General features: G+C 49.3%; 1 protein-coding gene across 1 annotated transcript; it reads right to left on the reverse strand.

Annotated features, from left to right (window-relative positions):
• Positions 1–5165: 5165 nt before the first annotated feature.
• Positions 5166–27161, reverse strand: NUDT3 (nudix hydrolase 3). The gene is made up of 5 exons (XM_066204035.1): positions 26790–27161; positions 15796–15906; positions 8404–8448; positions 7683–7767; positions 5166–6916 (listed from the first exon to the last, which is right to left on the reverse strand). The coding sequence occupies exons 1-5, from the start codon at positions 26886–26888 to the stop codon at positions 6747–6749; spliced, it is 510 nt and encodes a 169-aa protein (XP_066060132.1). The 5' UTR covers positions 26889–27161; the 3' UTR covers positions 5166–6746.
• Positions 27162–27517: the final 356 nt, after the last annotated feature.

The following is a 27517-nucleotide window of genomic DNA, read 5'->3' on the forward strand; positions in this document are numbered from 1 at the left end:
GGTTGGCACTAGATTACAGCCCACACTCTCGGCAAACTGGCATCCACCAATTCAATTTTTTTTTTTTCAGTTTTTCACTCTTTTAAAGACAGTGACGGCCTCCCTCTCACACACAACTCAACAGAGGAAACCCCTCACGACAAGATCCCGCTGCACCACCCAGCTCCACACACGGAGAGCCCTCCAGCCTTTCTGGAGACACTGTAGATGAAAGGTCAGAATCATGTGGGGGTGTCCTGCACCTGCCAGCCAGGACTGAGCAGGAGAACTCCTGCATTGTCCAGAGGCTCCAACTGAGACGGAGCCCCAAAGGAAACAGAACGAGTTTTCTACTTCACATGTGGGACTTTGAACAAAGGTGTAAGAACGAGTCAGGAAGAAAGAGAAAAAGCATCCATTGCAATGCTCCGTTTCCAAAAGGCCTTTGCAGCTGCAAAGTGTTTCTGCAAACTGTGTAATTTATTGTAACCCTCGCATGCGAAATTCACCGGGAGATTAGAAACACCAAGTGCTGGAGTGAGGAACAGAGATCTGCAGCCAGGAGAATAAACCCAAACAGATTATGGGACTTACAAGTACAAAACCATCTTGAATTCACAGAGAATTGAGTACTTCACTTGCAACTCATTGAAAATCACTGAACATATCAGGCCTCTTTTAATCCTAACAAATCAGCCAGTTTGTTCTCTACATCGGTTTTCCTTCTGCAAACTTGCTGACACTTCCCTGTGAAAGCCAGGTGGCAGGAGCAGCACAAGAACATCCATGAGACATTCCAGCTGACCCCATGACAACCCAACCGACCCCCCCACATCCCAGCTAACCCCACCATCGCATGGAGCACAATAGCCAGGGATCCCTCAGCAGCCTCTGTGGTTGCCATCAGCCCCTACTCCAGGCCTGGACATTTGGATGACTTGGATAACATCCAGAAGGGTTCAGAACCCATTTTCCCTCACACCAAGGTCAGTGCCTGGGTCAGGCCCACCCTCAGTCGTGGGGGTGAGGTCGATGGTACCAGCACAGACACAAACCAGAGACAAAGCCCCACAGCTCTGACCAACCTTGGAGATTCCTTGTTTTGGGGAGGGATGGAAAAGCCTCAGACAACCATGGACAACCTCAAACACACCCATGGACAGGAGGTTGGACAATGGACCCTGGTCATTCATCCCTCACCTGGGGTCTGGGGTCCCATTCTCCTGATGTGGGGGGACTGCCAGAAGCCCCCCATGTACACAGAGCTCATGGAAGGACTGAGCAGCAAATGCAAAGATCGCTCCAGATTTTCTGATTTAATAAATATAAAATAGGACACACAGGAAATTCAACAAACACTCTCAGACCTCCCCAGGTTTCTGAGCCAACTCATCAAGTATAACATCAAAATTCCCATCTTCCCACAAAAAAAAAACAACAACCCCCTCCCAACAACAACAAAAAAACTCAAAAAAAAAAAAAACCAACCAAACAAAAAAAACCAAACACCAAAAAAACCCTCTATGGACTAGCACCAAAGAGAGATTGATAAATCTCCTAAATACAACTTCAGTCAGTCCAGTTCAGTTTCTTTTTCACCAGCTAGACCTTAGTTATGTACAGACCCCTGACACTACCCCAGCACAGCGCTCCAGGATCTCTGCAGCCCAGAGCAGCTGGATTAGTTCATTCCAAGGTTAGGAAAATGAGGATCACGCCCTGCGTGTGTCAGGGGCTCAAGGAGCAGCTGAGGGACACCTCAGCCATGAGGTCACCTCGTCCCTGCAGGGCTGCAGCCACCAGATGATGCTGTTATTGAGCGGGAGAACAGAGCCAGGAGGGAAAACCGAGCCTGGGAGCAAGACCAGAGCAGGCACTGGGTCAGCCACAGGGAAAAGCTCCTCACAGTGCATCAGCCAGTGCTTGGGGCAGGTTTGGCTGAAGATGCAGCTCCAATCCCCCCCCAGCACCAGCCACAGGCTCCACTTGGGAGGGTCAAACCACAAACCAACCCCTCAGCAGCCCCCAGTGCTTCTGCACAGGGGTGGATGCTGCACCAGCTGTGTGACAACACAAACACATCAGCTTGGGATAAAACAGAGAGAACAGGCGGGAAAACCTACAGCTCTTGTACAAGGGACACTCGCCGGACCTGTGCAGCCTCCAGGATTTTGATCCCTGCTCACAACCCATTCGCTGTGGAATGCTGAACACAGCTTCTGCATGGAAAAGCTGAGGCAAAGGCCCAAAGCCCCTGCTAGATCCGGGAAGGGAACTGAGGATTCCTGACATTCCCTACCCACATTTTTAGCCACTGAATACTTTGTGGCCACACAAAGGGAAAAAGCAACACTTGCAGATTCCAATCCCTTTTAATTTTTCATTTTACGAAATTTGCTTTAAGGCACATTCCAGCTGAGGGCGAATGAGCTGCCTCTGCTCTGTAGGAGAGTAGGGAAGAGCTCACAGCATCCATCTACACAGGAACAGAGCTGGTGGGAATGCTGATACTGCTGCTCCTTCCAGCTCCCAAACCCAGCTCCCACCTTCCCCCAGGACCAGGGCAGACAGCAGCAGGTTTGGGTGCTGCCTCTCCAACACCCACAGCTGGGTGACCCTGACATGCAGCCCTCAGGCTCTGCCCTCTTCTATTCCCAGAACAAACCCACCTGACTAAGCTGGAAGCAAACCTACCCGAGGAAACTGTCACCATGTCCCCTCCCTGCTGCCACTGCCTTGGTCCTGGGGAGGTTTTACAGCCCAAAGTTTAAAGCGTTTTTCAATTTGAAAAAAATCTTTTTAGTTTGCACATGTTAACTCCACCTCTAGGGAATGTTCTGCCTAATGCTGTACGTGGAGAGGTGAATGCCAAAGACTCAGAATTCCCAGTGCCAGGGCAGTTCTGAGCTGGGGTGTGCAGACCACACGGAGCACGGACAGCTCGGCCAGCGCTGCTGGGAAGTGGCAACGCTGCCCTGAGACAGGGAGAGGCACAGCTGTGACACTGAGGTTCCAACAAACCACTCAAACAATCCATCTTTGGGAAGCCACCAGAGGTACTTCTAACATCACTGAATTCCAGATTTCAGGGAGAATGGAAAAAACCCCTCCCTGCTTTCAATCTTCTCTCCCAGGAAAAGGCAGCACCTCCCAGGCCCAGCAGTGGCCCAGCCAGACAGCACCCACCACACAGCAGGGGAAATCCCAATCCCCACCTGGGATTCACCACTCTGAACTGCAAAAGGGCTCCTCCCTCTGAAACGTGCCTTTGAACAACCTCAGCGAGAGCAGAGCCACATCTGAAACCCAAACCTGCCCAACAACAACCACCTCAGTCAAGGTGCTGTGAGGGTCCTGCCACACGCCATCTCCAAGCTGCCGGTAACCAAAGAACCAAAATCCCTTCTCCACCACAAGAAATCCTTGTCTAGGAGAGACTCCGCAAAGCCAGAGCCACACAATTCCAGCTCTGCTGGGTTTCCTTGCACTCAGCTCTCTCTGCAGAGGGATGTCCACCTGCCTTACACATCGTGTAAGACCATCACAGAGGTTTGGGATCTGACAATTTCTGCTGAAAGAACCGAGCAGCACCTGGACACATGGGTACTCCAGGGGTGTCTTCCTTTTCTCCTGCTCCCATGCTGGTGTCACCAAACTGGCGCAGAGTTCCCTGCCCCTCGCTGGTGTACCAAGAGTGGGGTGCCCTTGGACCATCACAGGAATGGAAAGTGGCAAGGGAAGAAGGGACCCCATTAGTGACATCGCTGTGCCTCTAAGGAGCTGCAGAGGGACCCCCACGGCCCAGAGGTGATGAAGAGGAGCAGCCCCTCCTCACCTGCACCTCGCTCACACCCCAAACCAGCGCTCAAGACCTGCCAATGCACCTTGCTGGCTGTCTGGGGACACCCTCTGTTACACCCAGCTCCCAGACAGTACAGCCAGGCAGAGCCAGCCAAGAACTGCTCCCACGGCATGCTGAGACACAGAGTGATGTTCCACGTAAGGGCCAGGCCAGTCGAGGTAAGAATCCCACTATCCAACACTACCAGCTCGGAACACCACCAGTTTTAGCACAGCTGGGAGCCCCAGGCTCATCCCTTGGGATCCAGCACGCTCAGGACAGTGGTCCCAGCACGGAGACCAAGCAGCACCATCAGGGCTGCAGAACCAGAGCCACCCTCCCAGCAGCTCCCCTGTGCCTCACACAGACGGGGCGACGGTCAGTCCCAAACCAATTAACACCAGTTTAGATAAAACCACTCCAACTGCTGGGGGTGCAGCTGTACCAGCCCTAGAGAGAACCTCAGATGCTGAGGAAGATGGGAATTGTGTGGTGCAGGGAGAGGTTCAGGGAGCACAGGGCTCAGGCCTGGTGTGAAATCTGCATCTCTTCAATCAAGGCTATTCCTGCCCCAGGAGCCATTTCCAGTTACAAGGCATAACATCAGCCACTCCTTGGTAACAGCATCAATCCATGCCACATTAAAACACTTTCTTGGCACAATTTATTTTTTCTGACCCAAACAAATAAGCCATTAGCAAGTCATTAACAATATTCTACCCTAAATTGTCAGTTTAACAGCCCTGTAAAAACATTTTTAGTTTAAAAACAAAAATGTGCATGCTGCTGATATTAAAAGTGCAGTTACTCTTTCAGGAGTACCAGCTGTTTTGTTGCAAAGCATTTCCAACATACTAATCTGTACAGTAGAGACCAAGACTCGTTGAAGGCAGTAGATGGCTGTGTCAGGTGCCTCGCAGGGCGCGGGGACAGCGACTCTGGGAATTTCTTGGACACTTCCAGACAGAATATTCAAGCCCTTTTGAGAGTTTGGTTCAGGCTGACCAGCACATAGTGTAAAGGATTGTACATTCGTCTCTAAGTTGAAGTGAGCTGAACTGGTGTAATTTGGGCTCAATTCCAGACGCTTGGGTTTGAGCTACTCGTTGAATAATGGGCTGTTCCTTACGCGTGGTTTTCCATGTCAGCGATCACTGGCACTGCTTTTGGCCTTGCTACTCCACACCGATGAAAGCAGGGAGAACAAGGAAAGGAACAGAAGAGGATCTTAAAATGAACAGCTTCTTGCCAAACCAGCAAGGATACCATTCCCCCTTGTCCCAGGCTCCATGGATATTTCTATCAGATTTTCATATTGTAAGCGCTTCTCAGGAAGAGAGAAAACTCCGGAACAGTGAGTGTTTATTAGAATATTTTTTTGTTAAATAAAGAGCAGGGAAAAAAAAAAAAAAGGAAAAAAAAAAAAGTACTGCGGATTTAATTTCACATCTTGGCTCTGCTCTGACAAAGGAGAAGTTACTGAACTCAGCAACCACTTCTTGTCCCAAGCCAGGGATTAATTAATGCCCCTCCCAAAACTTGTACCTGTCCCAACCCACCCCCCCCCCAACCCCAACCCTTCCCATTTTATTTCCCAACTAGACAACACTGTTGGCAAATCAAGACAGCATGAAACTTACAGCAATAAAACAACAAACCCCCGTGTTGAAAGTGTGCCAACGCATCGGGGAGCTCTCCTGTGCTGCTCCCCCGGGAATGCCGCCTGCAGGAGGCAGCTGTACCTTTCTCGGAGGGCACACTCCGAGCACGCTCCGCGGTGCCACCGTAAGTGCTGCAGAACCACGGGACAAGAGACTGAACACCTGAATTCTCCCCCCCCGAGGGCTTCTCCTCTCGGCGAGCGCGCTCCGACGCTCCAGCACAAACCCCCAGTGTCCGGTTCAGCACGGCGTAAGGCATGTGGACGAGAGAGACACGAGCAGGACGCGGCGGGAGCGGGGGACAGCGTTGGTGAGCCGCACTGCAGTTTGTCTGTCCGACAAACATCCCAGTTTGTCCGTCCCCCCTGCGCCCCCGATGCCCGCCGCCATCCGGGCGCTGCCGAGGCTGTTTGGTTTTGGCCAGCGGTTCCAGAGCAGCTCCGCTCGCAGGGAAACGCAGAAAACATCGGCGGGAGCTGTCGGAGAAGCCGCAGGGATGTCTGCAGGTGATCTGAACTCTGCCCTCAACTTCAAGTGTCACTGCACTAAATCGGGAGATACTGGATGGGGAGTAAACTGGCCCAGCCACTAGCACTGTCACAGAACGTGTGTTTTTAAAAAACAGAATGAAAGGCAAACAGATTAATTATGAACCCTTCCTTTCAGAAGCAGACCAGGATTAAAAAAAAAAAAAAAATCCTGCAAAATTAAAATGTTAGATCCTCCATCTAAAAAAAAAAAGTTTATACAGATGTGCTGCGAGTGATCCCCACACGGGTCTGAGCAGCACCTTACAGTACAGACTAAGACTTGAAGAGCTGATCTCACATTGGAAGTCTTTTAATTAAAAAAAAAAAAAAAAAAAAAAAAGTGGCTCTGGCTGGGGTGACACAAAGGGGACACTTGGGACACTTCAGAGCACAAGGCAGAGGCAGGGCTGGCAGCCTCCAGGCCGTGGAGCGGAGTACCAGGAACGGGGCACTTCATGCACAAAATGTATTTTACAAAATACAGATCCAGAAACAAAACAAAACAAAACAAAAAAAAAAAAAACAAAAAAAAAGAGCAAAAAATGCCAACCAAAAAAACCAAAACCAACCAACAAATCATCCCACCTTGCACTAAATCGCAGCGCTCTGAACACTTGCTCTGCCCCAGGCGGCTGCCCATGCCTGGCATGAGGGAGGAGGCATGGAAACGGGGAGGGGAGGGAAATCCAGGTCTCAGTCTGCTTTTGGGAATTGCTCTCGCAGGGACGTCGTCAGTCATCTGATGTCGGACACGGAGCTCTCGGAGTACGGCGTGCTCATCACCGGGGTGCCGTTGTTGGCCAGACAGCCTTGCCTCAAGGTCTCAAAATACGAGGCCTGCACTGGTTTATGATACTGCAGAACTTTTATGGCATCCTCTATTTTAAACCATTCCCTTTTCCTTCCTGGGGGCAAAGAGAGAAAGCACTTGATGCAACAGAATGATGTTCTCTGATCTCAAGGGCCTCCCCCTCCAACCCCACACTGATAGCTCCCCATCCCCAGGGACAGGTGTTTGTTTAGGGCAGTACATCCCCTGTCTTGCATTTCTTAATTTAAAAACCCCATCATTTTGCTATTTCTGCAATTTCTATTCAAGCCAGATGGTCATTTTACAACAATTCACAACACACACACCAAGCACCACCCAATTTCCATCAGTTTGCAAGTGGACTTCTGTTTGCTGTGGACAGCTCTCAGTCCTTACTCTTTCCATAAAGAGCATGAGGAGAGTCACATTCCATTGCTGCAGTGCCATCACAAACCTGGTGGCAACAACAGGTTCATTTGCATTTGGGAATCCAATTTAGGTTCATTTCCATTTGGGAATCCAAACACAAAGATTTCAAAGATAACAGGGAATGATTAACACACACTGCCCACATGTATTTCCTCTAGTGTCAGACAGGACAGCTCTTCATGCTCTTTGCTTGGTACCTTCCAGTGCAAGAATTAAACACAAAATTGCTACAGAGGCAGCTGGACACTTAGTTGGCTTCTCCTGGACCAGAGAGGTGACAAACACAACAATTTCACCACCGTTTTTTTCCCAAGCAACCAAAGGACACACCACTGCAACTTTTCCCAATGACACTCACACAGACTCCAAGGGAATGCTGAGCTGACTTGTGATTTGTTTCCATCAGTTAATGCAGCAAACACCAAACTTACCAATATTGACGGAGTCCTCCCAGTCCTCCAACACCTCGGTGACGATGAGTACGTAAACATATGTCCTGTGCTTCCTGTCCCGGTTCTGGAAGGTAAAGGGGACAGAGTAACAACCAACCAACAGCAACAACAAACCTTTTTAGGCAGGAGGGCACTGGGTCACTGCAAGATGCAAGCTGCACCCCATGGGTGCAGCTCCTCCCACAGCACAACTCATTCTTAGCTACTAAAAACTGTTGGGTTTTAATCAGAGAGGTCTGAAAGTGTTAATAGGGACACCCAAAAGTGTAGTTCCTGATCTGTGGAGCAGTGGTTTGTGGACTGATGTCCTTACAAATCAGTTCCTCAGCTGGGAAGGTTTTGACCTGTTTCACGTGAGTTTGAAGGAGTCAGTGACAGAACAACAGCAAGAAGAGCCGTGTCTGGTACCTGCCAACTGTGCCAGGTGTGGCTGTGAGTGCTAAAAATGAATGGGGGACCCCACTCCCCAGCTTTTGGCAGCACCAAGAATATTCACCCACATCAGTTATCCCCAGTGATCTCAATGAAGTGCCCATTGCAAAGATCAGAATTGCTGTGCGGGTGTGTTTTTATTTACCAGGGACTTTGAAGTTTGCACCAAACCAGCAGCACCCGCTCACTCCACAACCCTGCAGAGCCATTGTTATTCCAAGATGATTTTTTGCAACCAAATTTCACAGCACCCACATCTGAAACTTACCTCAAAAATTCCCACTAATCTTCCTAACGTCCCTTTCACTCCAGCCTAGGGAAGTTCAAAGAGAAAAGAAACATGCTTTAACAACAGCTCAGTACGTGTTTCCTACTTGTTGTGCAGGACCAGTTCCTTTAGGACAGGAAGCAAACGCTCCAAAATTCTGCTTTGTCTTAAACCAACACAGTCACAAGGCAAAAGACAGAAACGTATCCTGAGCACTCAACATCCAAGCATTCCCAGGGTTTTTTTTTTTCTTGTTTTCCTACATTCAAACAATTTTGCATTCAATCTGGAGGAAGGAGAAATATTTGAGGAGTCACTCCTTGCATACCAATACAGTCCTCGTGACCAGAATCTCCTCTGCAGGTTATTACAGCCTGAGCAGAGAAAACTTTGGCTTTGGGGTTTCGCAGTTCTACCCCTTCAAAATCAGAGTTTAAGGAAAAAAAGTATGTATAAGACATTCATTTACACTCCAGGAATGTAAGTGACAGCTTTCAGGTATTTCAGGGGTGTCCTGCACACACCTGAAACCAGCCAATACAAACACAAAATGCCGTGAAGTGGCCCTGGCAGCAGGAACAAGAGGGCTTTGGATAAAACAGAAAGGGCAGAGGCACACTGAAATAAAGCTCTTGAATCAAGCAGCGACACAAATCAAGATATCTAAGCAACAGCTTTTTCTGTTTGAAAACTATTGAGGATGTACCACTCCATCACATTTAGTGTCCCTTCTGGTACCTCTCTTGCTGGCTCCCTCCCCACCCTCCTCAGCTCTCCGTGTAAAATCCCAGCCCACTCTCCTGCCCTTGCTTTATATTCCCTCTGTTTTATGACTGTAAATGGCTGGAACTCAAGTGCTACAGACAAGATGAGATCTTGCTCCATGATTTAACAGGTCTGAACCAACCCACACAGCCTGGCACACAACCCAGCCACAACTGGGAGGTAGAGTCGGCTCAGTCTCCGGCAGCTGGAACACATCCCATGAGCAGCCCAGGGAAATTGTGCCTCTTGCAGATGAGATACAGAGATCTGATTATGCCAGGCTTCTCTTTTTCTTTTTTTTTTTTTAAGATGTTTGAGTCACATTAATGATATGACAAATTCTCTGTCCTACTGACTGGCTGCTGCACAGTCTCGTGCTGTCAGAAAGGAAGAACTTTCTTTAATGAGACAATTTTCCTGGTTAAGTTCCAGCCTTACTGCATGAACAGGTACCAAACAATCCAGCCAGGGCACACCTCACTCGTGCTTCCACAGGGTGCTGATGTGGAACTGCCCCAGGAGCAAAGGGTTTGGTGCTCCCTCACTACAAGCAGTCACAGAAATCTATAAATCCTTTCGGTAACACACTCACTGAGCTCCGTTTCTAGGAAGCGAACCAACTGAATCTTCCATTTCATTTTTGGACGCAAGCTTTATTGTCTCACCAGTACCTGTGACATCCTGCTCTGCCCAGAGGTGCCTCGCTGCCTGTGACTCCGGGGGCTATTTCTGGAGTGAGAGGCAGCTCCACGAAGGAGCAGCAATTCCAGGAAGGTCGGTGCCGCGTGCGCAGGACGGGCCGGGCAGAGCCCGCCTGACCTTTGCTATTCCACCTCCTCTGCCAACCCCGCTGACCTGGGCTCAGCCTTCTCCCAAGGCATCTGGAATGCAAATGCTTCAAATGCATTTCCCTCAAGGAACTCCTTCAGCACTGGGGTTTATTTTTGGTGAAGCCGTGTTCAACAGGCAGCAGTAACACAGGGAGGAACTGGAGGCTTCCACCTTCACAACATATGGACAGGAATGCATTAAAAGGTGAAGCATTATCAAATATTTCAGGAAAATAACTGGCTTAAGCCAATGCTTCACTGGATCCTGGAAAAGGTCGTTGAATTTCTGCTCTCTCTACCTGTAGGCACTGAATCAGAAGCCAGGGCTTTTGTTGTGGTGGTTTAGTGAACTCTCAAGTCTCAATAGAAATAAATTTATCTCCAGGCAACTGGCCAGCCTGGAGACGAAGGATGAATTCTGCTCAAGCAGCCTCCCAGGCAGTTTATCCCAGCTCCAGAACTGTGCTGGAAGTAGCAGAGGAAGGTGAGGAGCCCTTCCTTCTGTGCTGGTAAAGAGAAGCAATGGAAATAACGCTGTCTGCAAACCAGGATCCTCCTGCTCTGTCCTGCCTGGTCTCATTTGCCCAAAAAGGCACAAAAAATGAGGCTGAGACAAACATGTCTTGTAGAAAAATCATGTTGAATTATCATCAGACAACTGGAGAAAGCTCTTAAGCTTTGCTTCACGCACAAACTTCTCCTGTGCAGTTGTAAATGGCGACACAAAAGAATGGTTTGGTTTTAAAAAAAAAAAAAAAAAAAAAAAAGGGGTTGATTTTATAAAGCAAGTTCTTACCAAAGCCAGCAAAACACATCAGCCACTGCTCCTGGGGGCCAGTGCCTCTCTCAGCCCATTTTCCAGGCACACTGGATTTTGAAGACAACATACAGGACACCCAACACCAACAGGATTGTCATACACCTGTTTTTGATAGAGCACTAAATTCCCACACCAACAGAGAGCTGGTCTCTGTACAATGGAACAAACGAGCATGTGAGTGGAATTCACAGTCTCGCATAAATTTCTAACATAAAAGTTGCCCAAGATACCTGAGAAATTAACCTAAAGCTGTTATTACTAACAAGTCAAGCTTGCTAATCAGCAAGAGAACTGCCAGGCTCCTCTCTGGGCAAGCTCCTCATCTCTTCCTTTCATATGGGCCACGAAAATTTTCTTGAAGAGTTAAAGCATAGTCCCAGGCTCACCCAAGACTGCAGCAGGGTCTAAATCTTAATTTGCAGTAGATGACTCAGGAATTTTCTCCTCGATAATAAACGAATTGAGAATGCTGTGCCCTCCTGGGCCAGAACAGTGAGTGAGGCAGAGGCAGCACAATTGATTTTGTGCCCCTCTAAGTGCTGCAATCCTCAAAGTACATGGAGAATCTTAGGAGGATGCTCCTGAACTCATTAGCAGGGGTAGGAGAGCAGCAGCACCAACTGTTCCAGGTGCAGGTGTAGAAACAAGGCAAGGCAATCACACAACAGGATTCCCTGGGAGAGGCATACTCAGGTATGAGAGGACACGCAGAGCTGGCAAAATGAGCTTTTTCCCTGCTCTGCTGATCTAAATCAGCATCCAGGGTCCAGGGGAGGAGGAAAAGGCAGTTTTGGCAAGAGCACATCAGCCACAGACACTGCCAGAGCCAGCTGCCTGCCCAGCACACACTCCAAATCCCCACTGCACCCAGAGGGGTGGGCTGGGAGCTCAGGACAAGGAACAAAAACCCGGAGGAAATGAAGCTTTACTAGTTCTGCTGCTCACGGAACAACTTGTTTTAATAAAGAAAAATTACTGAAGGCATCCAAGAACAGCAGGTTCAGGTTTCAAAGCTGAAAATAAGTTGGGGTCAGATGCAAAAAGCAGCCTGCAGCAACACCATCTGTTCCTTGGGACAGCTTTTATTTCCTTCCATCTGAGCTAAGGAAAATGTGGGTTGGAATTTCAGCTATTTTACTTTGCTCTATTAGGCTCAAAGCCTGCATCTACTACAGATTACTGCTGGGCAAGAGGACTGTGGTGGAACACCCAAATCTTTGCTCTAAGACCTGCATTAGTGAAGGTGCAAATCCCACCCAGGAGGGCTGTGGACACGTTTGAAGGATGCTGATTCCAGGCCAGTTGGGCAAACTCTGCTGTCTCTGAGAGGGTCAGACTCATTCATCTAATTCTGTAGTGCGTGACACCTTTATTTGCTTCTACACTTGTGAAATAGAAATGAAATTCCATGTCAGAAGGAAGAACGTTCAGACAATGCACTCGTTTTTGTGAAGTCTGAGTACACAGGGGAAGGGACAGTGACTTTGAGCCACTTGCACTGGGTATGACCAGCTAGGAGGAGTTCAAGGCCATTATCTCATCATTCATCTGTGGGCCCTGCAGTACTTTTAAACAATCTTCCTATTTTAGCACTGAAAGATATCAATATCTGTGTTCTAAATCACTAACAAAATACATGAAACAGGGAAGATTATCTATAAAGCATGCTTAGAAGAGGGGAAAAAACCGTTCCAGCAACCAGATCAAAGCACTGCCATGATGGACTACTCCTGATATTGGCACCAACTGCCTGTTTGATCACAGATCAAGCACAGTTTACCTGGCTTTTGACTCCCATGAAGAAATCACAACTACCACTCCTGCAGTGTTACAAAATTTGACATTTACTAAGTATTTAAAGGTCAGGATGTGAAGAATGCTCTAAGTGAAAAATGAACTGGTGCTGAGTTTCACAGATGAATGTGGAGGCTTTTTTCAATGTCACTCTATAATAAGTTTAAGGCATCTATTTCTAAACCATGATGTTCACCAGTTGCTCACACCCATAAAACCCCCTTATTCCTAAGCAAAGAACACACACCATGAGCACCAAGACCTGTTTGAAAAGGGCACACACCTTCCAACAAGGTGAACTTCAGAACACACGTGGAGTTCCCAGCTCTGTAAGACTGACTACAGCACTTCTCAGCAACCTGTCAGAAATAAGAGGGTTGACTCTGACGAGGCTGCTCTGACCCAGAGCTGCTGTGTGTCTGCTGTCACTCTGCACAAACAATGCCCAACAATTCCAGTCACTTCCAATTTCCTGCAGACAATAGGAAGCATGACAAGTGTTGGTACCTGTCTACTTTAATACTTGTGCTGGTACAGACTAATATAGATAAGGACTACTTCAAACTAGGACAAGGACTTGAACTCAAACTGGGACAGAGGGATCACAGCCTTCACTCAGAATCAACATTTCATTTTTGGAACATAAAGAGGGAAAAGTTGGGTAACTTTAGGTGACAATTATTCCAGCAGTAACATGGATAAACTCAAACACATCCACAGTAAAATTAAAACAGTGAATGCAGAAGTTAAAATGTTCGTTTTGGGAAGCATGTTTTGGAAAAAAAAAAATGCACACTATGCAAAAGAGAATTAATTGAGAAGAGACAGCCTATTGTCATCCTCAAAAGCCACAAGCAACAGGAAGGGTCACAAGTTCTTACAGCTCTTCCAACTGGCTCTTATGAAAAGTTGGAAAAGGCATACCAAAGTCCAGGAAAGAAACCCCACACATTTCTCCCACACCCTTGAGCAGCACTGCTCATTGACTTGGGGGAAACTGGATTTTGCCTCTCCCACCTCGAGCAACAAACTGGAACTGCTCAGCTAACCTGTGTCCCCACGAGTGGCTGTCTCAGGAGAGAAGCAAAGACCTTAAACCTACTCAGAAATCAGCCTCAGCTCCAACCAACCCCAAAACACCTGGATCCGCATGGAAGGGAGAGCAAGGGCTCCCAGCAGCCTCCTGAAACGCTTCCTGCCAAACCAACAGAATTAACTGGGAAAGTGGGTGCTCCTGTCTTCCCCAACACTCCTATTGTGCTCCAACAACATCCCCCTGCAGGAAACAAATATCTCCTGGAGTGTGAGGCCGGGGATGTGGAGGATAATTCTGTGTTTGTAGATCCTCAGCAGCAGCACATGAGCACAGCCCATCTGGGGAAGGCCTCACATCCTTAAAGCTCTGCCAGTACCACAGGCAGCAGCAGGGCACTCATGTCAGACAGCTCCATGTCAGCTCCTGCACCTGCACCGCCCAGGGCTGCGGGTGTCCAGGGGAGCCAGGGGTGCCCAGGTGAGTTGGGGGTGCCCAGGTGAGCCGGGGGTGCCCAGGTGATTCCCAGGTGCTCCCAGCGTTCTGAGCTGCCGCCGTTCCGTGCTGGGAGCAGCCGGGCAGAGGTGCCTCGCTGGGCAGAGCTCACCCCTGCCAGGCTGCCAGGGCTTGGGTTACAGTGGCAGTGGGCACCGCTCCACGTGAGCAGGGAACACCAGCCGAGGAGTGGATTATCTCAGCCAGCCCAAACCAGTTCCTGCGCGGCCGGGGCCGTGCCAGGGCTCCCTTCCAGCCAGCGCTGTCATGGAAAGAGCTCTCAGGGCGCTGCTGCCCGCCCAAGGAGTGCTCCTGCACATTTATTTTAAGGGTTGAGAGGCAAAGCTCTGCACCTCCTGAATGAACCCTGGACTTCTGTAGCAAATCACTTCATTATTAATAATGCTTGGGCTGAAAAGCAGGAGGCTGCAGCTAAAAATATTTCTATTGTTCTGGTTACCCTCACTTTGGCTTGTAAAGCAGTTGAAAGGTTGCCGAGTTACTGGAAAAGCAGGAGCTGGGTTATGAGCTGGAAATAAAATTTGCAAGCAGCAATTCCCAGTATTAGAGGGACCTATTTAAAATAATAAACTTAAACTGTATAATCTCTTTCTGATAAACTGCTAGATTATAAAAACATCCAAAGAGAAACACGCAACTCGAGATCTGCCGCATTTGGTTAGTCCAACAGTCTGAATATTCAGAGTTTTGTTAGACAGCAGCAGGTACTTCCAAATAATTCAGGAAGAAACCTGCATATACCAGACAATTCAATAAAGCAGCTAGAGGAGAAGCTTCCTCCCAAGTCCCATCAATTAGCTCTTGCTTTCTGTTCTGCTCAGAGCCCAAAGATTTATAACCCTCTTGAAAGCATTTTTAATCCTGCCTTATGTAACTGTGAACCTACTTGGCCATTCCATCTATAATCATGCAATCGTTTCTGAACCTAAGCATCTCCCCAACTGATTAATATTCAGATGCAAATTCTAAAGATGTGTTTTACATACACTGCAGTCAACTGCCATTTGCTGCCTTTACACTTCTTACGAAGAAAAAAATTGTTCTGCCAGCTTTAAGAGAAAAATGTGCCTTCCCTCTACAGCCCATTGATCTGTGTTTGATCTGCTGTTTGATCTTCTTCCTGAAACAGCTTCAAGCAAAAAAAAGAAAACAAACCAACCAGCCCATGCACACTTTTAGGAATTGCTGCTGCTAACTTATGGCCTATTTCACTTCTTCACATAATCCTCACTATGTATTCTAAACCAAAACATACTTAGATCCCTGTGTTTGCAGTGGTTTTAGTGGCTCCAAAGGTTTTATTTCTACCTTCTACCCAAGTAGTAGACAGGTCCACAAAGGTACAGCTGAATTTTGAAGTTCTCTGACAGAGAAAATGACGCAGAGACTATATATATATTGAGTGCCTAGAGCTGAACTTTACTTTCAGTTAGAGGTACCAGGCAAGGACAAGTTCATTCCAACTGAGAGGTTTAATTACATTCCCATGCTGTCTTTATTCAAGACTCTCTTTTTCTGCCACAGGGGATGGGGATATCACCAGTGACTCTGTCTCCCTCTCCACCTCCGGAGAAGAAGGAAGAGTGCTGAAAACAAACCCAGAGAGGCTGACAGGGCAGGGTGAAGGCACTCACCTCCTCACAGACCTCGCGCACGGCGGCCACGCCGGGCTCCTCCTCGGGCTCCATGCCACCCCCGGGGACGATCCATCGGTCCGGATGGCGACTACTGCTCACCAGCAGCACCTGTGGAGAGCAGAGCACAGCTGATGGGGCACCCCCAGCGCTCCCCCTCAGAGCTCAGCCCAAGGGCAGAGATTGTCTTCGTGCCTCACACACCCCCAGATACGACCCACCCAAGGCGAGGCCTTGCCACCGCTCGCTTTTCCCTCAGCCCCATCCCCACAGCCGTGGAAATTCCATGAGCAGTGACAACCAGGCACTCCCACACTCTGTGTTACTTCAGCCACTGCCTCTCCCTGCTCTGATGCATTGCAGGAAAAAGTCCTTGCACACCAAAACACTCCTTAGCGCTGGACACAGCAGCACTGACAGTGTGAGCTCACTGCAGGGTCCTCAGGGCTCGGGATACACCTCAGGCAACAACAGAAATGCACAGATGCTGCTCAGCACCTCCACTCTTTGCAGAAGTACCTGAATTTAATTATCCTGGTGCCTTTGGCCTTGCCTGTCCCTGCAGTTCTGTCACTAACAACATGTACACATCCAGGAACTCCCACTGCACTATTTATGTGCAATTGTCTGAGCACAGATTCTCAGCCCCACTGTTCGGCACTTCTTTTGCAGGAGGCACTGAGGAGTTCAGCTCTGGAGCCAGCACTTGGCTACTTTTGGCTTAGAGGAGGTTCTTCAGTGAGATATAAGCAAAATAAAAGCCTATATTAAATCTATTTAAAATTAAAACCCATTAGAAAAGGGCTGCACAGGACAGATTTTTGTGAATGAGAAACATGGTTCAATCATCTTGAGAAAAATGGTTCAACCCTCTCCCCAGGAGGGATTCACCATACACATGCTTTGTGGCAGGTTTTCTTGAAACAGTATTTTTTATTCCAGGGTAATTCTGCTCTGTAGAAGTTCAGATTCTGATTTGTCACCTCCCAGGAAGACAAACTCTAACTAACACTCTCAACTGGCTGCAGACTGTCCCGAAGAACAGTGAGACACTGTGCTTATTAAATCTACTTGCAATACATCCATGAGCAGAGATGGAAACTTAAAACAACACTAATACTGTTGTCCAGCTCTCAAAACAAAGCTCGTTCATTAGAGTCATCCTGCTGTACTTCATCATTTCACTGGCACAAAGCTCGGAGCCAAAGCGACTTGCTCCAGAAACTTTCCAACATACCAGTCCAATTAGGTTCCAGGCCAGCTGTAACAGTGTCAGACATTTGGGAGTTACACTGAAATCCCAGGCTTTACTGGGGAAACAGTGATCTGCCATGTGGATATGAAAAGATTTGCACTAATTACCCAAAGGAATCTACCTACAGAACTCAAAATTAAAACTTCCAAAACAAAAACAAGCACAGGATTTCCAGGGTTTTTCAGTTGCTTTATCTTGAAAATTCTCATCTGCCAACTAACAAAACTCATATTGGAAACTGCAGTGAAGCTGCATGGGCCACCTCAGCTCCATGGGGGATGGTGTCTGCCCCATCCTCTGGCCAGGCTGTGACAGAGCAGCACTCGCTTCACAGTGACATCCCAAGTGTTTGGCCCTCTCCAAGTGGAAGGCAGAATTCTTTTCCCCCAGGCATCCAGTCCATGTAAAACACCATCAGAAAGCCATGCCTAAATAGGGAATGTAAACTTCATTCATCCTCAGAGCCCTTGGGACAGTTGCCAGTCCCTGCCAGGCCATCCCCAGCCACCTCAGTTTGCCACTGTGCCTCCTCCTTGCACAGTATTTGACTTCTGCTCCATCCTCACTCATCATCCACAAGAGCTTGGACTCCAATTCCTGACTCCAGGTCAGTCGGTGATTCTGAGGACAAAGCTAAAAGAGCAGGAACAGCCATTTCAAGTCCACCTTTGCTGCCAGGTAAGGAAGCACCAGCTCTGCCACTTCCAACTGCAACTTAGAGCTCCAGCTCAAGGCGGGGGAAAAAAAAAAGAGCATAAAAATACTAAAAAAAAGCTGCAAGAACCAGATCTTTGAAACTCAGCACAGCACATCTCACACCGCTGAACTCCTGCCACCTTCCAGGCGTGAGAACAAGGATCTGCTATGGAACCCTGGACACAGATTGCTCCAGGAAACCTGCTCGGGCTGAGACAATGCCTCAGCAACACACCAAGAGGAACTTCTGGGTGTAAACAATGGTTTGAGGCAAAGTAAATTAACTTCAGCTGCTCTGGCAGTTGAGCATTTTGTGAATAGAATTAACATGAACAACCCTTGCTGGGAAGGAAAAACCTGTCATTCTCACACTTTTATGTAATCAGACTATTTCCTGTTTAATAAAAAGGAAATCCCATCAAGAGAGCGCAGGAAACAAGCCCTACAAGGTCATTCTTTTAAAACAACTTCAAACAGGATATTGCTACCAATGAGCTCTCCCAAGACAAAGGGGCTGAGTTCCAAATGAAGGGGAGACATTGCTGTGTTGGGAAAAAAAAAACCAACAAAAACCACACTTCCAACACCAGTCCTGGATTCTGATACATGCAATGCATTCAGAGGGACCAAGGGAAAAGTTGTCATGTTGATCATCTGAATCCCAAAAAGGTTTGGGTTCAAAGGGACCCTGAAGCCCATCTCATTCCACTTCCTACCACCTTCCAGTAGACCAGCCCAGGGTACAGTTGGCTTTTTAGCTCATTAACTTCTTCATTACATAAGTAATTTTTATTTTAATACGTTCTAAAGTAGTTAATTGAATTTAAACAGCCATCAAAAAATAAAACCGAAATTTACTTATGTTTTTAAATCAGGCTAGAACACGTAGGAAGGTCAGACATTTCCATTTTATCCTCGCCAGGCAACTGTGTTTAAAATGGCTACGGAGACTCTTGGCCTGCCAGGGATTTTGGAGTTGGATTTTGGAGCCACGTCTTGCAGACTTTTTGGAAAAGCATTTGCAGGTAACACGTCACAAGGCCAAGTTGTGTTCTCCAGGATTTCAAAGACAATTATGTCATTTCAAAGCAGGGAAATGAGCAACACAAGCCTCTCTGGCAAGGCAGGAGGTGGCCCTGCTGAAACTCTCCCACACAATCCCCCACAAAAGAGAAAGTTTAGAAAAATAAGCCAAGTTTGAAGTGTGCAGCAGGGGCTCAAGCAGAGCCTCATAGCAAGAACCTTCAAAGCTGCACGCAACAAACAAATCCAAACAAACCTGAGCAGTACTAACCCCGCCTGGAGGAGACAGGAAACACACCAAGACATCTAAGGCTGCCCAGCCAGCCACGTGGAATAAGGAGTTCCATGGGAAAAGGGGTAAAGAGTTTGTCCCCGGGATAAATCTGAGCATTCTCCATACAGAACACTGAATTTAAAACAACCTACACAAACCTGCTCTATCCACATGGAGGGGGTTTTCTGTCTTTTTTTCACAGGAATAATGGGGTTCTGCAAAGCAAAAACTGGGCAACCAGGATCAGGCAGAGAATTAACTCCCCATTTGTGGAACAGGGAAGGAAAAGATTCACAGGTTGTTCCACTCTGTGGTGGATTTAAACAACATTCAGCACCCATAAATAAAACAAGAGCGGCTACACCATAAGGAATACGATTCCTCGAAAGGCTCCACAGCAGCATTTGAACACAGAAAGGCCCACAGCCCTGCGAGAAGCTGGGCCACAGTGTGAGTAGAAAATGAGCTGAGAACCTTCCAGACTTCCAGGAAAAGCCAGTGCTGCCCACCTGTGCCAGCCAGGGCCTGGCAAGCTGGCAGCCAGCACAGGGAACAGCAGGCAAGATGTTAAAATCCGGGGTCTGGCCCAGCAGCCTCCTGCTGCCAGCTGATCCATAGCTGCTGCCTCCTGACACAGCCTCTGCACTGCCTTACAGGCTTCCCCTCAATATTTTCAGGCTTCCCCTCAATATTGACATGCTCTCTATCAATACTGTCGTGCTTTTTGTCAACATTAAGCCATAAATCACATCATCTGCACAGCGACTGAAGCACAACTCTCCCGGCATTGCACCTCATTTCCCACTCCAGCATCATTTATCAGAGCACAGCCTGCGAGGAAACGCTGCCGCAGAGGCTGCAGGAGCTGGGAGGAGAAGATGGCTGACTGCAAGGCTTTTGCTGTTCAATCTGCCTTTGTCTCAAAGTTTCAGTTTAAAATCAGTGTGCTCCCATGCGCAGATCCCAGAGCTGGCGCTGTGTCCAGCATAACAAACACCTTGGGTGCTTCACTCAAAATTAACAAACATTCTCCCAATGCCCAAAGATCAGTACTGCAATGCTTTTCTACCTGACAAAAGTGGGATGTTCATTTGACCACACCAAACCACCTTTAAACCCTACGACCAAGCAAAGGGTGAGAACGGGAGGAGCAGAGGGGAGAAGGGGGACACTGCTGTCACCAAAGCTGTGCAAATTTAATCTCATTTCCCCGGCAGCAACGCAGCCTCGAGGACTCCCCAACAAATCACGTGTTTTGCCAAACTGCAAAGGCAGGAGGGCCCCAGGGCGCACGACAGGGCTTACAGGAGGGCTTCTCCCACCCTCTTGCTATTCCAGGCACGTTCTGGAGCTCGCACATGGTCGGAGTGAGTCCAGCCGGCGGTCAGCAGGGCTACAGCCGGCCCTGCACCTGGCAGGGTCAGCAGCTGGGACCACAACACGCTCTCACCCTCTCACCGGCCACAGAAATCCTGCCCATAACAGCCTGTCCTGCCAGGAGCATTCCAGCTCCTCAACAGGATACGTTTCCTTAGACAAGTGTTATTTTTGCATGAGCACCTGTACCAGGCTCCCTGGGATAATGGGATTTAACCGACAACACGGGATCCAGGAGCTGGAGGTGGGAAATTCACGGCAGGACGAGCAAAAGGGAAGGGATTCGCGCTAGAAAACTTGACAAAAGCAAAGCACAAGTTTTGAAATGGGAGCAAGAGGTGAACTGGAAGAAGTTCAAGTCATTTCAAGTGCTTGGATCGCACCTACAGTCCTATAACCAGAGAGGAAAAAATACAGCAGATTTCTGTTGGTTTTTAGGCTGCTGGTTAGAATAACAATAATAAATCACCGTGCACGGCGCTGCTGCTCTGGCTTCAGAGCTCCACAGGTCCTGTTACTGCTACTGCAGCGCTCCTGCGACTCCAGAGCCGCTGCCTGCTCCTACCAGGGAAGAACACAACCCCAAGTCCTCCCCCTCCAGTGAAATTATGGTTCAGATAACCACAGAAATTATCTGCAACATGCCTTCCCATGCTTCAGGAGCAGCTGAACCGCCTGCAGCAGCAGCCGCTGCTTTCAGGAGCCGAGGGTTGATAAGGGGCACTCCCAGAGAGAGACCCCAAACCCCAGAACCTATTTCTGCCTGTCAAAACCAGTTTGGTGACCACTCAGTGCTTGCACAACTTGTCAGGGCGCACCTTCTTCAGGAGAAATGCTGGATTGTAAAGTGCTTTTTTGAGTAAGGGAGGGAAAAAGCAACACATAGGTATTTGGGCTTTTTACAGAGCCCAAATGACTCTGGCTGTCAGCACCTTCACACTGTTCTGATTAGCCACCCTACTCAGGAAATACAGCACACACAGACTCTTGGGAAGCTGCTCAAATGTAAGTAGTTAATTCTACACACAGCATCAATATCTGTCACTTGCAGGAGGAGAAGTGACCCCTGAAAGATCTAACAAAAATCTACCCAGCAGGTAATTGTATCCCTCCAAATTTCACAGATTAACGTGAAATTTCTGAGAACAAAGAGTCAGTGAGCAATATCCAGTGGCAGAGACAGGAATTCTGAAACAAACAGACACAAAATTTGAGAGATCTTTGACTGGCCTGAGCAGTCGGTCCTTCAGCAGGGCTGAAAACGAGCAAAGAAAACAGAGGCCCTGCTTCCCAACCACTGGGTGTCACCTACAGCATTCCCACACGGGTGTTTGCTATTTATAAGGCAGAACTGAGTTTGTTAATTTTGCACTATCCAAGCAAACCAGGAGAACTCTCCTTATTTTACGAGAATGGACAACTCCAAGTGCATGCTTGGGGGTTTTTTTGTGTTTTGTTTTGTTTTTTTAACTAAGAAACTAAGAGTTGATCTTCCAGATTGTGAGAGACCATCAAAGGAAAGATAAGATCCCCTGGCAGCAATCCTTGCTGGGTGCACCCCCAAAAGCTGGTACCTGTCTCCACGCTGCAGGAGTTTGTCTGAAGAGTGCTCAGATGAACCAAGTCAGGCAACCGGGCATGAAGCTTTTTTTCTTTAAAAAGAGGAGGGTACAGAACACACATGGAGAGGAGAAAAAGGTAGGAAAAACAGCTCCTAGGCAAGCAATAAATGGATGCGAGGTAGAAGAGATCCCAAAGCAGTGTTCTGCAGAGAACAGACACAGCCACCACTGTTGGGTCCTTCTCCACACACCCAGGGCGGAGCACACCCTCCTTCCACAGTCATCACTTTTCCCTGAGCTGCAGCCGAACAAAACTGACTCAGTTCTTCAGTTTCACAACAGCTTGCCCAGCTTCCAGTAAATGAAGTGAAAATTTAACGATTTTCATTCTTTTGTTGTTTGGGAAAGTACAAGAGACCATGGAATTGCTTGTAATATTGTTTAGTGACAGCTGCTTTTGTGAGAAGGCAAAACACTTTTTAAGATGAAGGTTTTGCAGAGGTTTATCCATGCTCCTGCTCTTGGAGAACACAACCTACAGATTCTACACAATCTACAGGGCTGAAAGGGACAGGAGAAGCACAAGCAAGAGATCCACTCCCAAGCTGGCCCCTATCCCCCTGGAGATGTGGTAACAGGTTTGCAACAGACCAGGAGAACTTCACTTGGCTTCAACCACAACCCTTTTATGCACCAGGTGGGAGCACACAGCCAAGCCCAGCCATCAGAACAGGGATTCTGAGGCTGTGTTCCGTGGAAAGCAGGATGATCACATGATGCTGGGCTCACTGACATCCCAACAGTGAGGCACTCCGAGTGGTTTTAGCCGTTATTGGTCTACACCGGAGCCAAGGCACAGGGGACAGCCCAGGAGCACCTCGTGATCCCCACCACACTCGGCGGGTTCCAATCCCAGCTCTGCTGTGTTACATCACAGCTGGAGTAAAACCGGCCCAGGGGAGGCCAGAAGGAAAAAGAAAAAAGGTTCGTTTGCATTCCAATGGCTTTCCCAGGGGCCACCCGGCCCAGCTCTCCCCGTGACCACCGTGACCACCGAGGGCTCGGCGTGTGCCAGGGCACCGGCCCCTGGGTGAAACCTCTCTTCTCCCGGCTACATTCAGGCTTCATTCACCGCTTAGAAAAGATTCTTCCCGAGGCATTTTCTCCAAAAAAAAAAAAAATAAAAATAAAGTCTTTAAAAACGCCCGTAGTTAACGAGCAGCTTGTCCTTTCACAGACACAATGTGGGCATGTTCAAACCCGCCGCTGCCCCAGCGGACCCACGGTGCCTCTTTATCCCTGACAAAAAGCACCCGGAGCAAGGCTCCAGCTGCTGGGGCACACTCAGGCGTGATTTCTGGGATGTTTCCTCATGGAAACAGCCGGTCCACACAAAAAAACCAAACGTGTGTTAGGTAAAAATAACACCCCGGTGGCAATGCTGAGAGAAGGGACGCCCCAAGGAATGAACGCAGTGAGTGACTCCAGAGGTGCCACAGACTTGGGGGCTCTCCCTCTCCACACTCTCCTTCCACAGTTCTGCAAATATCCCGGGAGTTCAGTCCGTGTGGGAAGATGGGAATAGCAAAGTCCTGGCGTCTGGCTGCCAGAAGGTGCTTTGAAGTCTGTTCCCACTCTCTGAATGAATCCTGCTGCTGCCCCGGCTCTCCCCGCTGCCCAAGCAGGTGGATCGTGGTTTGGGAAACCACACACAATTTGGGGAGGGTTCCACAATGCCCAAAAAATGCACTTTTTTTTTCTCCATTTCAGATTCAAATTGAAATGAATTCTCCCTGTGCTGCTTTTTAAAGCAATATATAACAAAGGCATCTTTTCAGCCAAAGTTTGGTCTTCCAAAAACGTTCCAGAGCTTTTTTTTCAAGCCCAAAAGCAGCGGCCTCCAAATGCAATGCAGAGACAATGTGCGACCTCCAGCAGCATAGGGAAAAAATAAATCACTTAAAAACTAAAAAAAGAAGAAAAGCATTTTTCTGTTAAGACTCTTTCTCTGCAAATGTAACACCAAACCAAGGACATGGTGTTTTATCAATCACCAGGGATTGCAAAGATTTCAAAGAAAAATACATCAGTGAACCGAAGAGTCAGGGGGAAACACCTAAACAGAAGAAAGTAGCCTCCCCTGTAAGTGTACACAGAATTCTCTTATTTCTTCTTGTCCATTGACGAACTTTTATGATTCAAGAACTAATGAGGGGTTAAAAACGGGGGAAAAAAGAGGTTTTTTGAATTCATAGCAGGAAATGAAGAAGAAAGACAAGAGCAAAGTTCTACTATTTCTTAAGCACTTAAAAGAAACAGTAATGAGAAACAGCCAGTCCTAGGAAAAATCCTACTTTAATAGAGAAAGATTAATTTATTTATCAAAACATGCTTCTTTTCTTCTCTCTTCTTTTCAAACACTAAGCTTTTAATAGCTCTTTAATGTACATACTTTGGCTCTGGCTCTTTCTCCCTTCCCCGGAGAGACCTTTTAAAGAGATCTCAATTTCCATTTAAATAGAAGCAATCAATAATAAAATAGCAGTCAGTAACATTAAAAAGTATTATTGTCCAAGAGCAAACCAAGAAATCTTTCACAGCCATTTTAAATTCTGTAGTTAAATGTGTACAGGTAACACCTTGCTTGGTATCAGAAAAGTGCAAGCAGGAATGAGTGGATACCAGTCAGCTTCCCTCAAAGTTTATTTAAAAGCCAACAAATGAGAATTAACCCAAGAAATAATTAGAAAGGAAAAGTAATAAGGTGTCCTGCTTGCTGATTTCACTCATTGACACAAGTTTAACTTCAATGTCTTTTAGCCAAGGCCAAGTGCAGGATCTGGGCACAGAGTCCATCCCAGTGGGGTTAATTCCGTGGGATTGGGTAAGAACTTTCCCAGGCATATTTGTGACAAGGCCTTGCAGGGCAGCTCCTGCAGCAGGGCTGGAACAGGTGGGAACAGAGGATGCAGGTTCAGCTCAGGGTTCAGCTCTCAGGTACCCCACAGCCCTCCAAAGGCTCCGAGATCAGAACCTGCCTCACCCCTGCGGGGGCTCCTCACACAGCACATCCCAGGGAAACCCACCCCAGGCACATCCCAGGGAAACCCATCCCAGCCCGGACTGCAGCCCTTCCCCGAGCTGTCCCGGGGCAGCACAGCCACTGCCAGCTGTCACTGCGAGCTCAGGGACGAGGCCACCAACAGCGACCACAGGGCCAACACAAAGCTCACCCAGAACTGCCCTGCACACAGAAACCTCCCCAGAGCTCACAGACCCATGGAAATGACCTGGCACAACCAGCACAGCACCAGCTGTGCCAGGAACAGATCTGTTTCTCTTACCTAGAAACTAGAGCCTGAAGGAGCTTAAATTCTATCCACTGTAGGTGGTGACCACAGCAGAGACACAACTGACACAAAAGTGATTTTAAATCTCAGCCTTACACCAACCTGACAGCTGAGCCTGCTGGAAGCATCCAACCCACGCCAGCGTGCTTCTGGAACGAGTTCACTTTCCTCCTTCGACCTCCTGGGTCAGCACTGTGACACTGCCACACAGCCACTGTCCCAGCACAGCGAGGGCTCTGACACCTGTCACTAACACACCTCAGTGTCCCCAGCGCCATCAGGGATCTGTCACCAGCTCCCACGGGCCGGAGGGATCAGCTGGAGCCTGGGCAACACTGCAGACTGAGGTGTGTTAAAATAAAACAACCAGTCACATGCTGATTGCCTCAAGCACCTGTTAAAAAGTACTTTTTTTACCCTCAACCACACTGCAGTCACATGTGGCCAAGCCTCCACCTCTCGGGAAAAGCCTGCGAAGTGCCCCATTAATTGTGTAGAATGGCATCAGGGCACTCCAACGCCCCGAGCCAACCCGTGCTGAGCACCCCCAGCATCACCACACAAAACAATGATGCTCTTCTTCACGCTCAGTCCATAAATTTCCTGGAAGTCCGTGGGAAGGACCAGCTACACCGAACGCTGCACCAAACACACCGCTGTCATTTCAGACCATTTCTGCTGAAATGCTGACACTCCTCATCACGCCAGCACAGCTACAAAGGCCTTGTGCAGCCTCCTTCACGTTAAATAATAACTGGATGTATGCTAATTGCTTTTCCTCCAGTGAACTGTCTGCATTCCCTTCCGATATCCTGTAGCTACAAATATGATAATCAGGAGAACAAAGACTTTAGCACAGCCACTCGGGCACAGCAAATGCAGCGGAGTGCGTACGCCTGACTCCAGCAGCAGCAGCAGAACGCAGACCTGCAGCCCTGAGCACCCCGAGCCCACCTTCAGGAGGTGTCAATAAAGACTCGTGTGAAATCGCACATCGGAGCGAAGTTTCTCATTGTAACTTCCCGGACAAAGCAGCCCCTTAGCAACGCGGCCGCTCTCAAACCCACCAATCCACCTTTAATTCCCACTTCCTCCCAAGCTCTCTGGACAGCAACTTCTGGCACTCCATCAGTCCCCCTTTTATCCCAGTTTCTTTTTATAAATCCAAGGTCAGGTTTCCTCTCCCATCTCATGTGATGTGCTGGACTGAAGTTCTGCCAGCGTGGTCGGGCCCCTGGGCTGCCAAACCCCGTCCCGCGCTGCCCTCAGCCCGTCCCGCCGCCCCACCGGGCATCTCCCCGGCTCCGGCGGAGAGCAGTAACCAAGTGGGAAGCACCAACTCTCCCGGAGACGCTGAATTACGCCTCTTAAAAATAAAACCCCGCCGGCACCGAGTCCCCGCACCCCGGGCGGCTCGGGGGTCCCGGGCCCGGCCTCGCCCCCGGCCCGGCCCTCACCTCCTCCTCGCTCTCGCTGCGGAAGCACAGGCAGGCCGCCCGCTTCTTGTAGCCGTCCCCGTCGTAGGTGCGCGTCTGGTTGGACTTGAGCTTCATCATCCTCCGCTCCGGGGGCGGCGGGGCCGGAGGACGCGCGGCCCGGAGGGGCGGGGGCGGGCGGGACCCGCCGGGCGGCGAAGGACGGTGGGGGGGAGCGGGGTGACCGCCTGCCCGTGACAGTCTCTCTCTGGGTCTGGCTTCGTGGGTCTCGCTACGCGCTGCCGCCCTTCGCCCGCCTCACCCCTGCCCTCGCTCCCGGCCGCGCCGCCGCCGCCGCCCGCGCTCCGGCCACCGCCGACGACGACCGCGCCGCCATCTTGGGGCTCGCTACGCAAACGGCGTAGCGCCGCCGGCCGGGGAGGCGGTGCCGCCCCTGCGGCCTCACGGCGCGCCCGCTACGCAAAGTGCGCAGCGCGGCTTCCAGAATGGCTCCCCCCGCTCCGGCGGCGCCGCCACGCCCCCGCCCCGGCTCGCGCGCGCTGCGCCCTTGGCGCAGGCCGCGTTCGGGAATAGCGCGGGCGGCGCGGGGCGGCGGCGGGGCCGCTCGGCCGGCCGCAAACGGCGCAGGGCCCGGCCGGCCGCGCGCACGTGGCCCCGCTGTGACAGCGCCTCCGCGGGGACGGCGGCGCCCGCCCTGCGCCGCGCGGGGGCGCTGCGGCACCGGGCCATCCCCACCCCCCCCGTGACAC

This window comes from Chamaea fasciata, unplaced genomic scaffold (genome assembly GCF_029207755.1).
Source record: "Chamaea fasciata isolate MVZ Bird 193981 ecotype frontalis unplaced genomic scaffold, bChaFas1.0.hap1 SCAF_25, whole genome shotgun sequence".
Classification (NCBI taxonomy): Eukaryota; Metazoa; Chordata; class Aves; order Passeriformes; family Sylviidae; genus Chamaea; species Chamaea fasciata.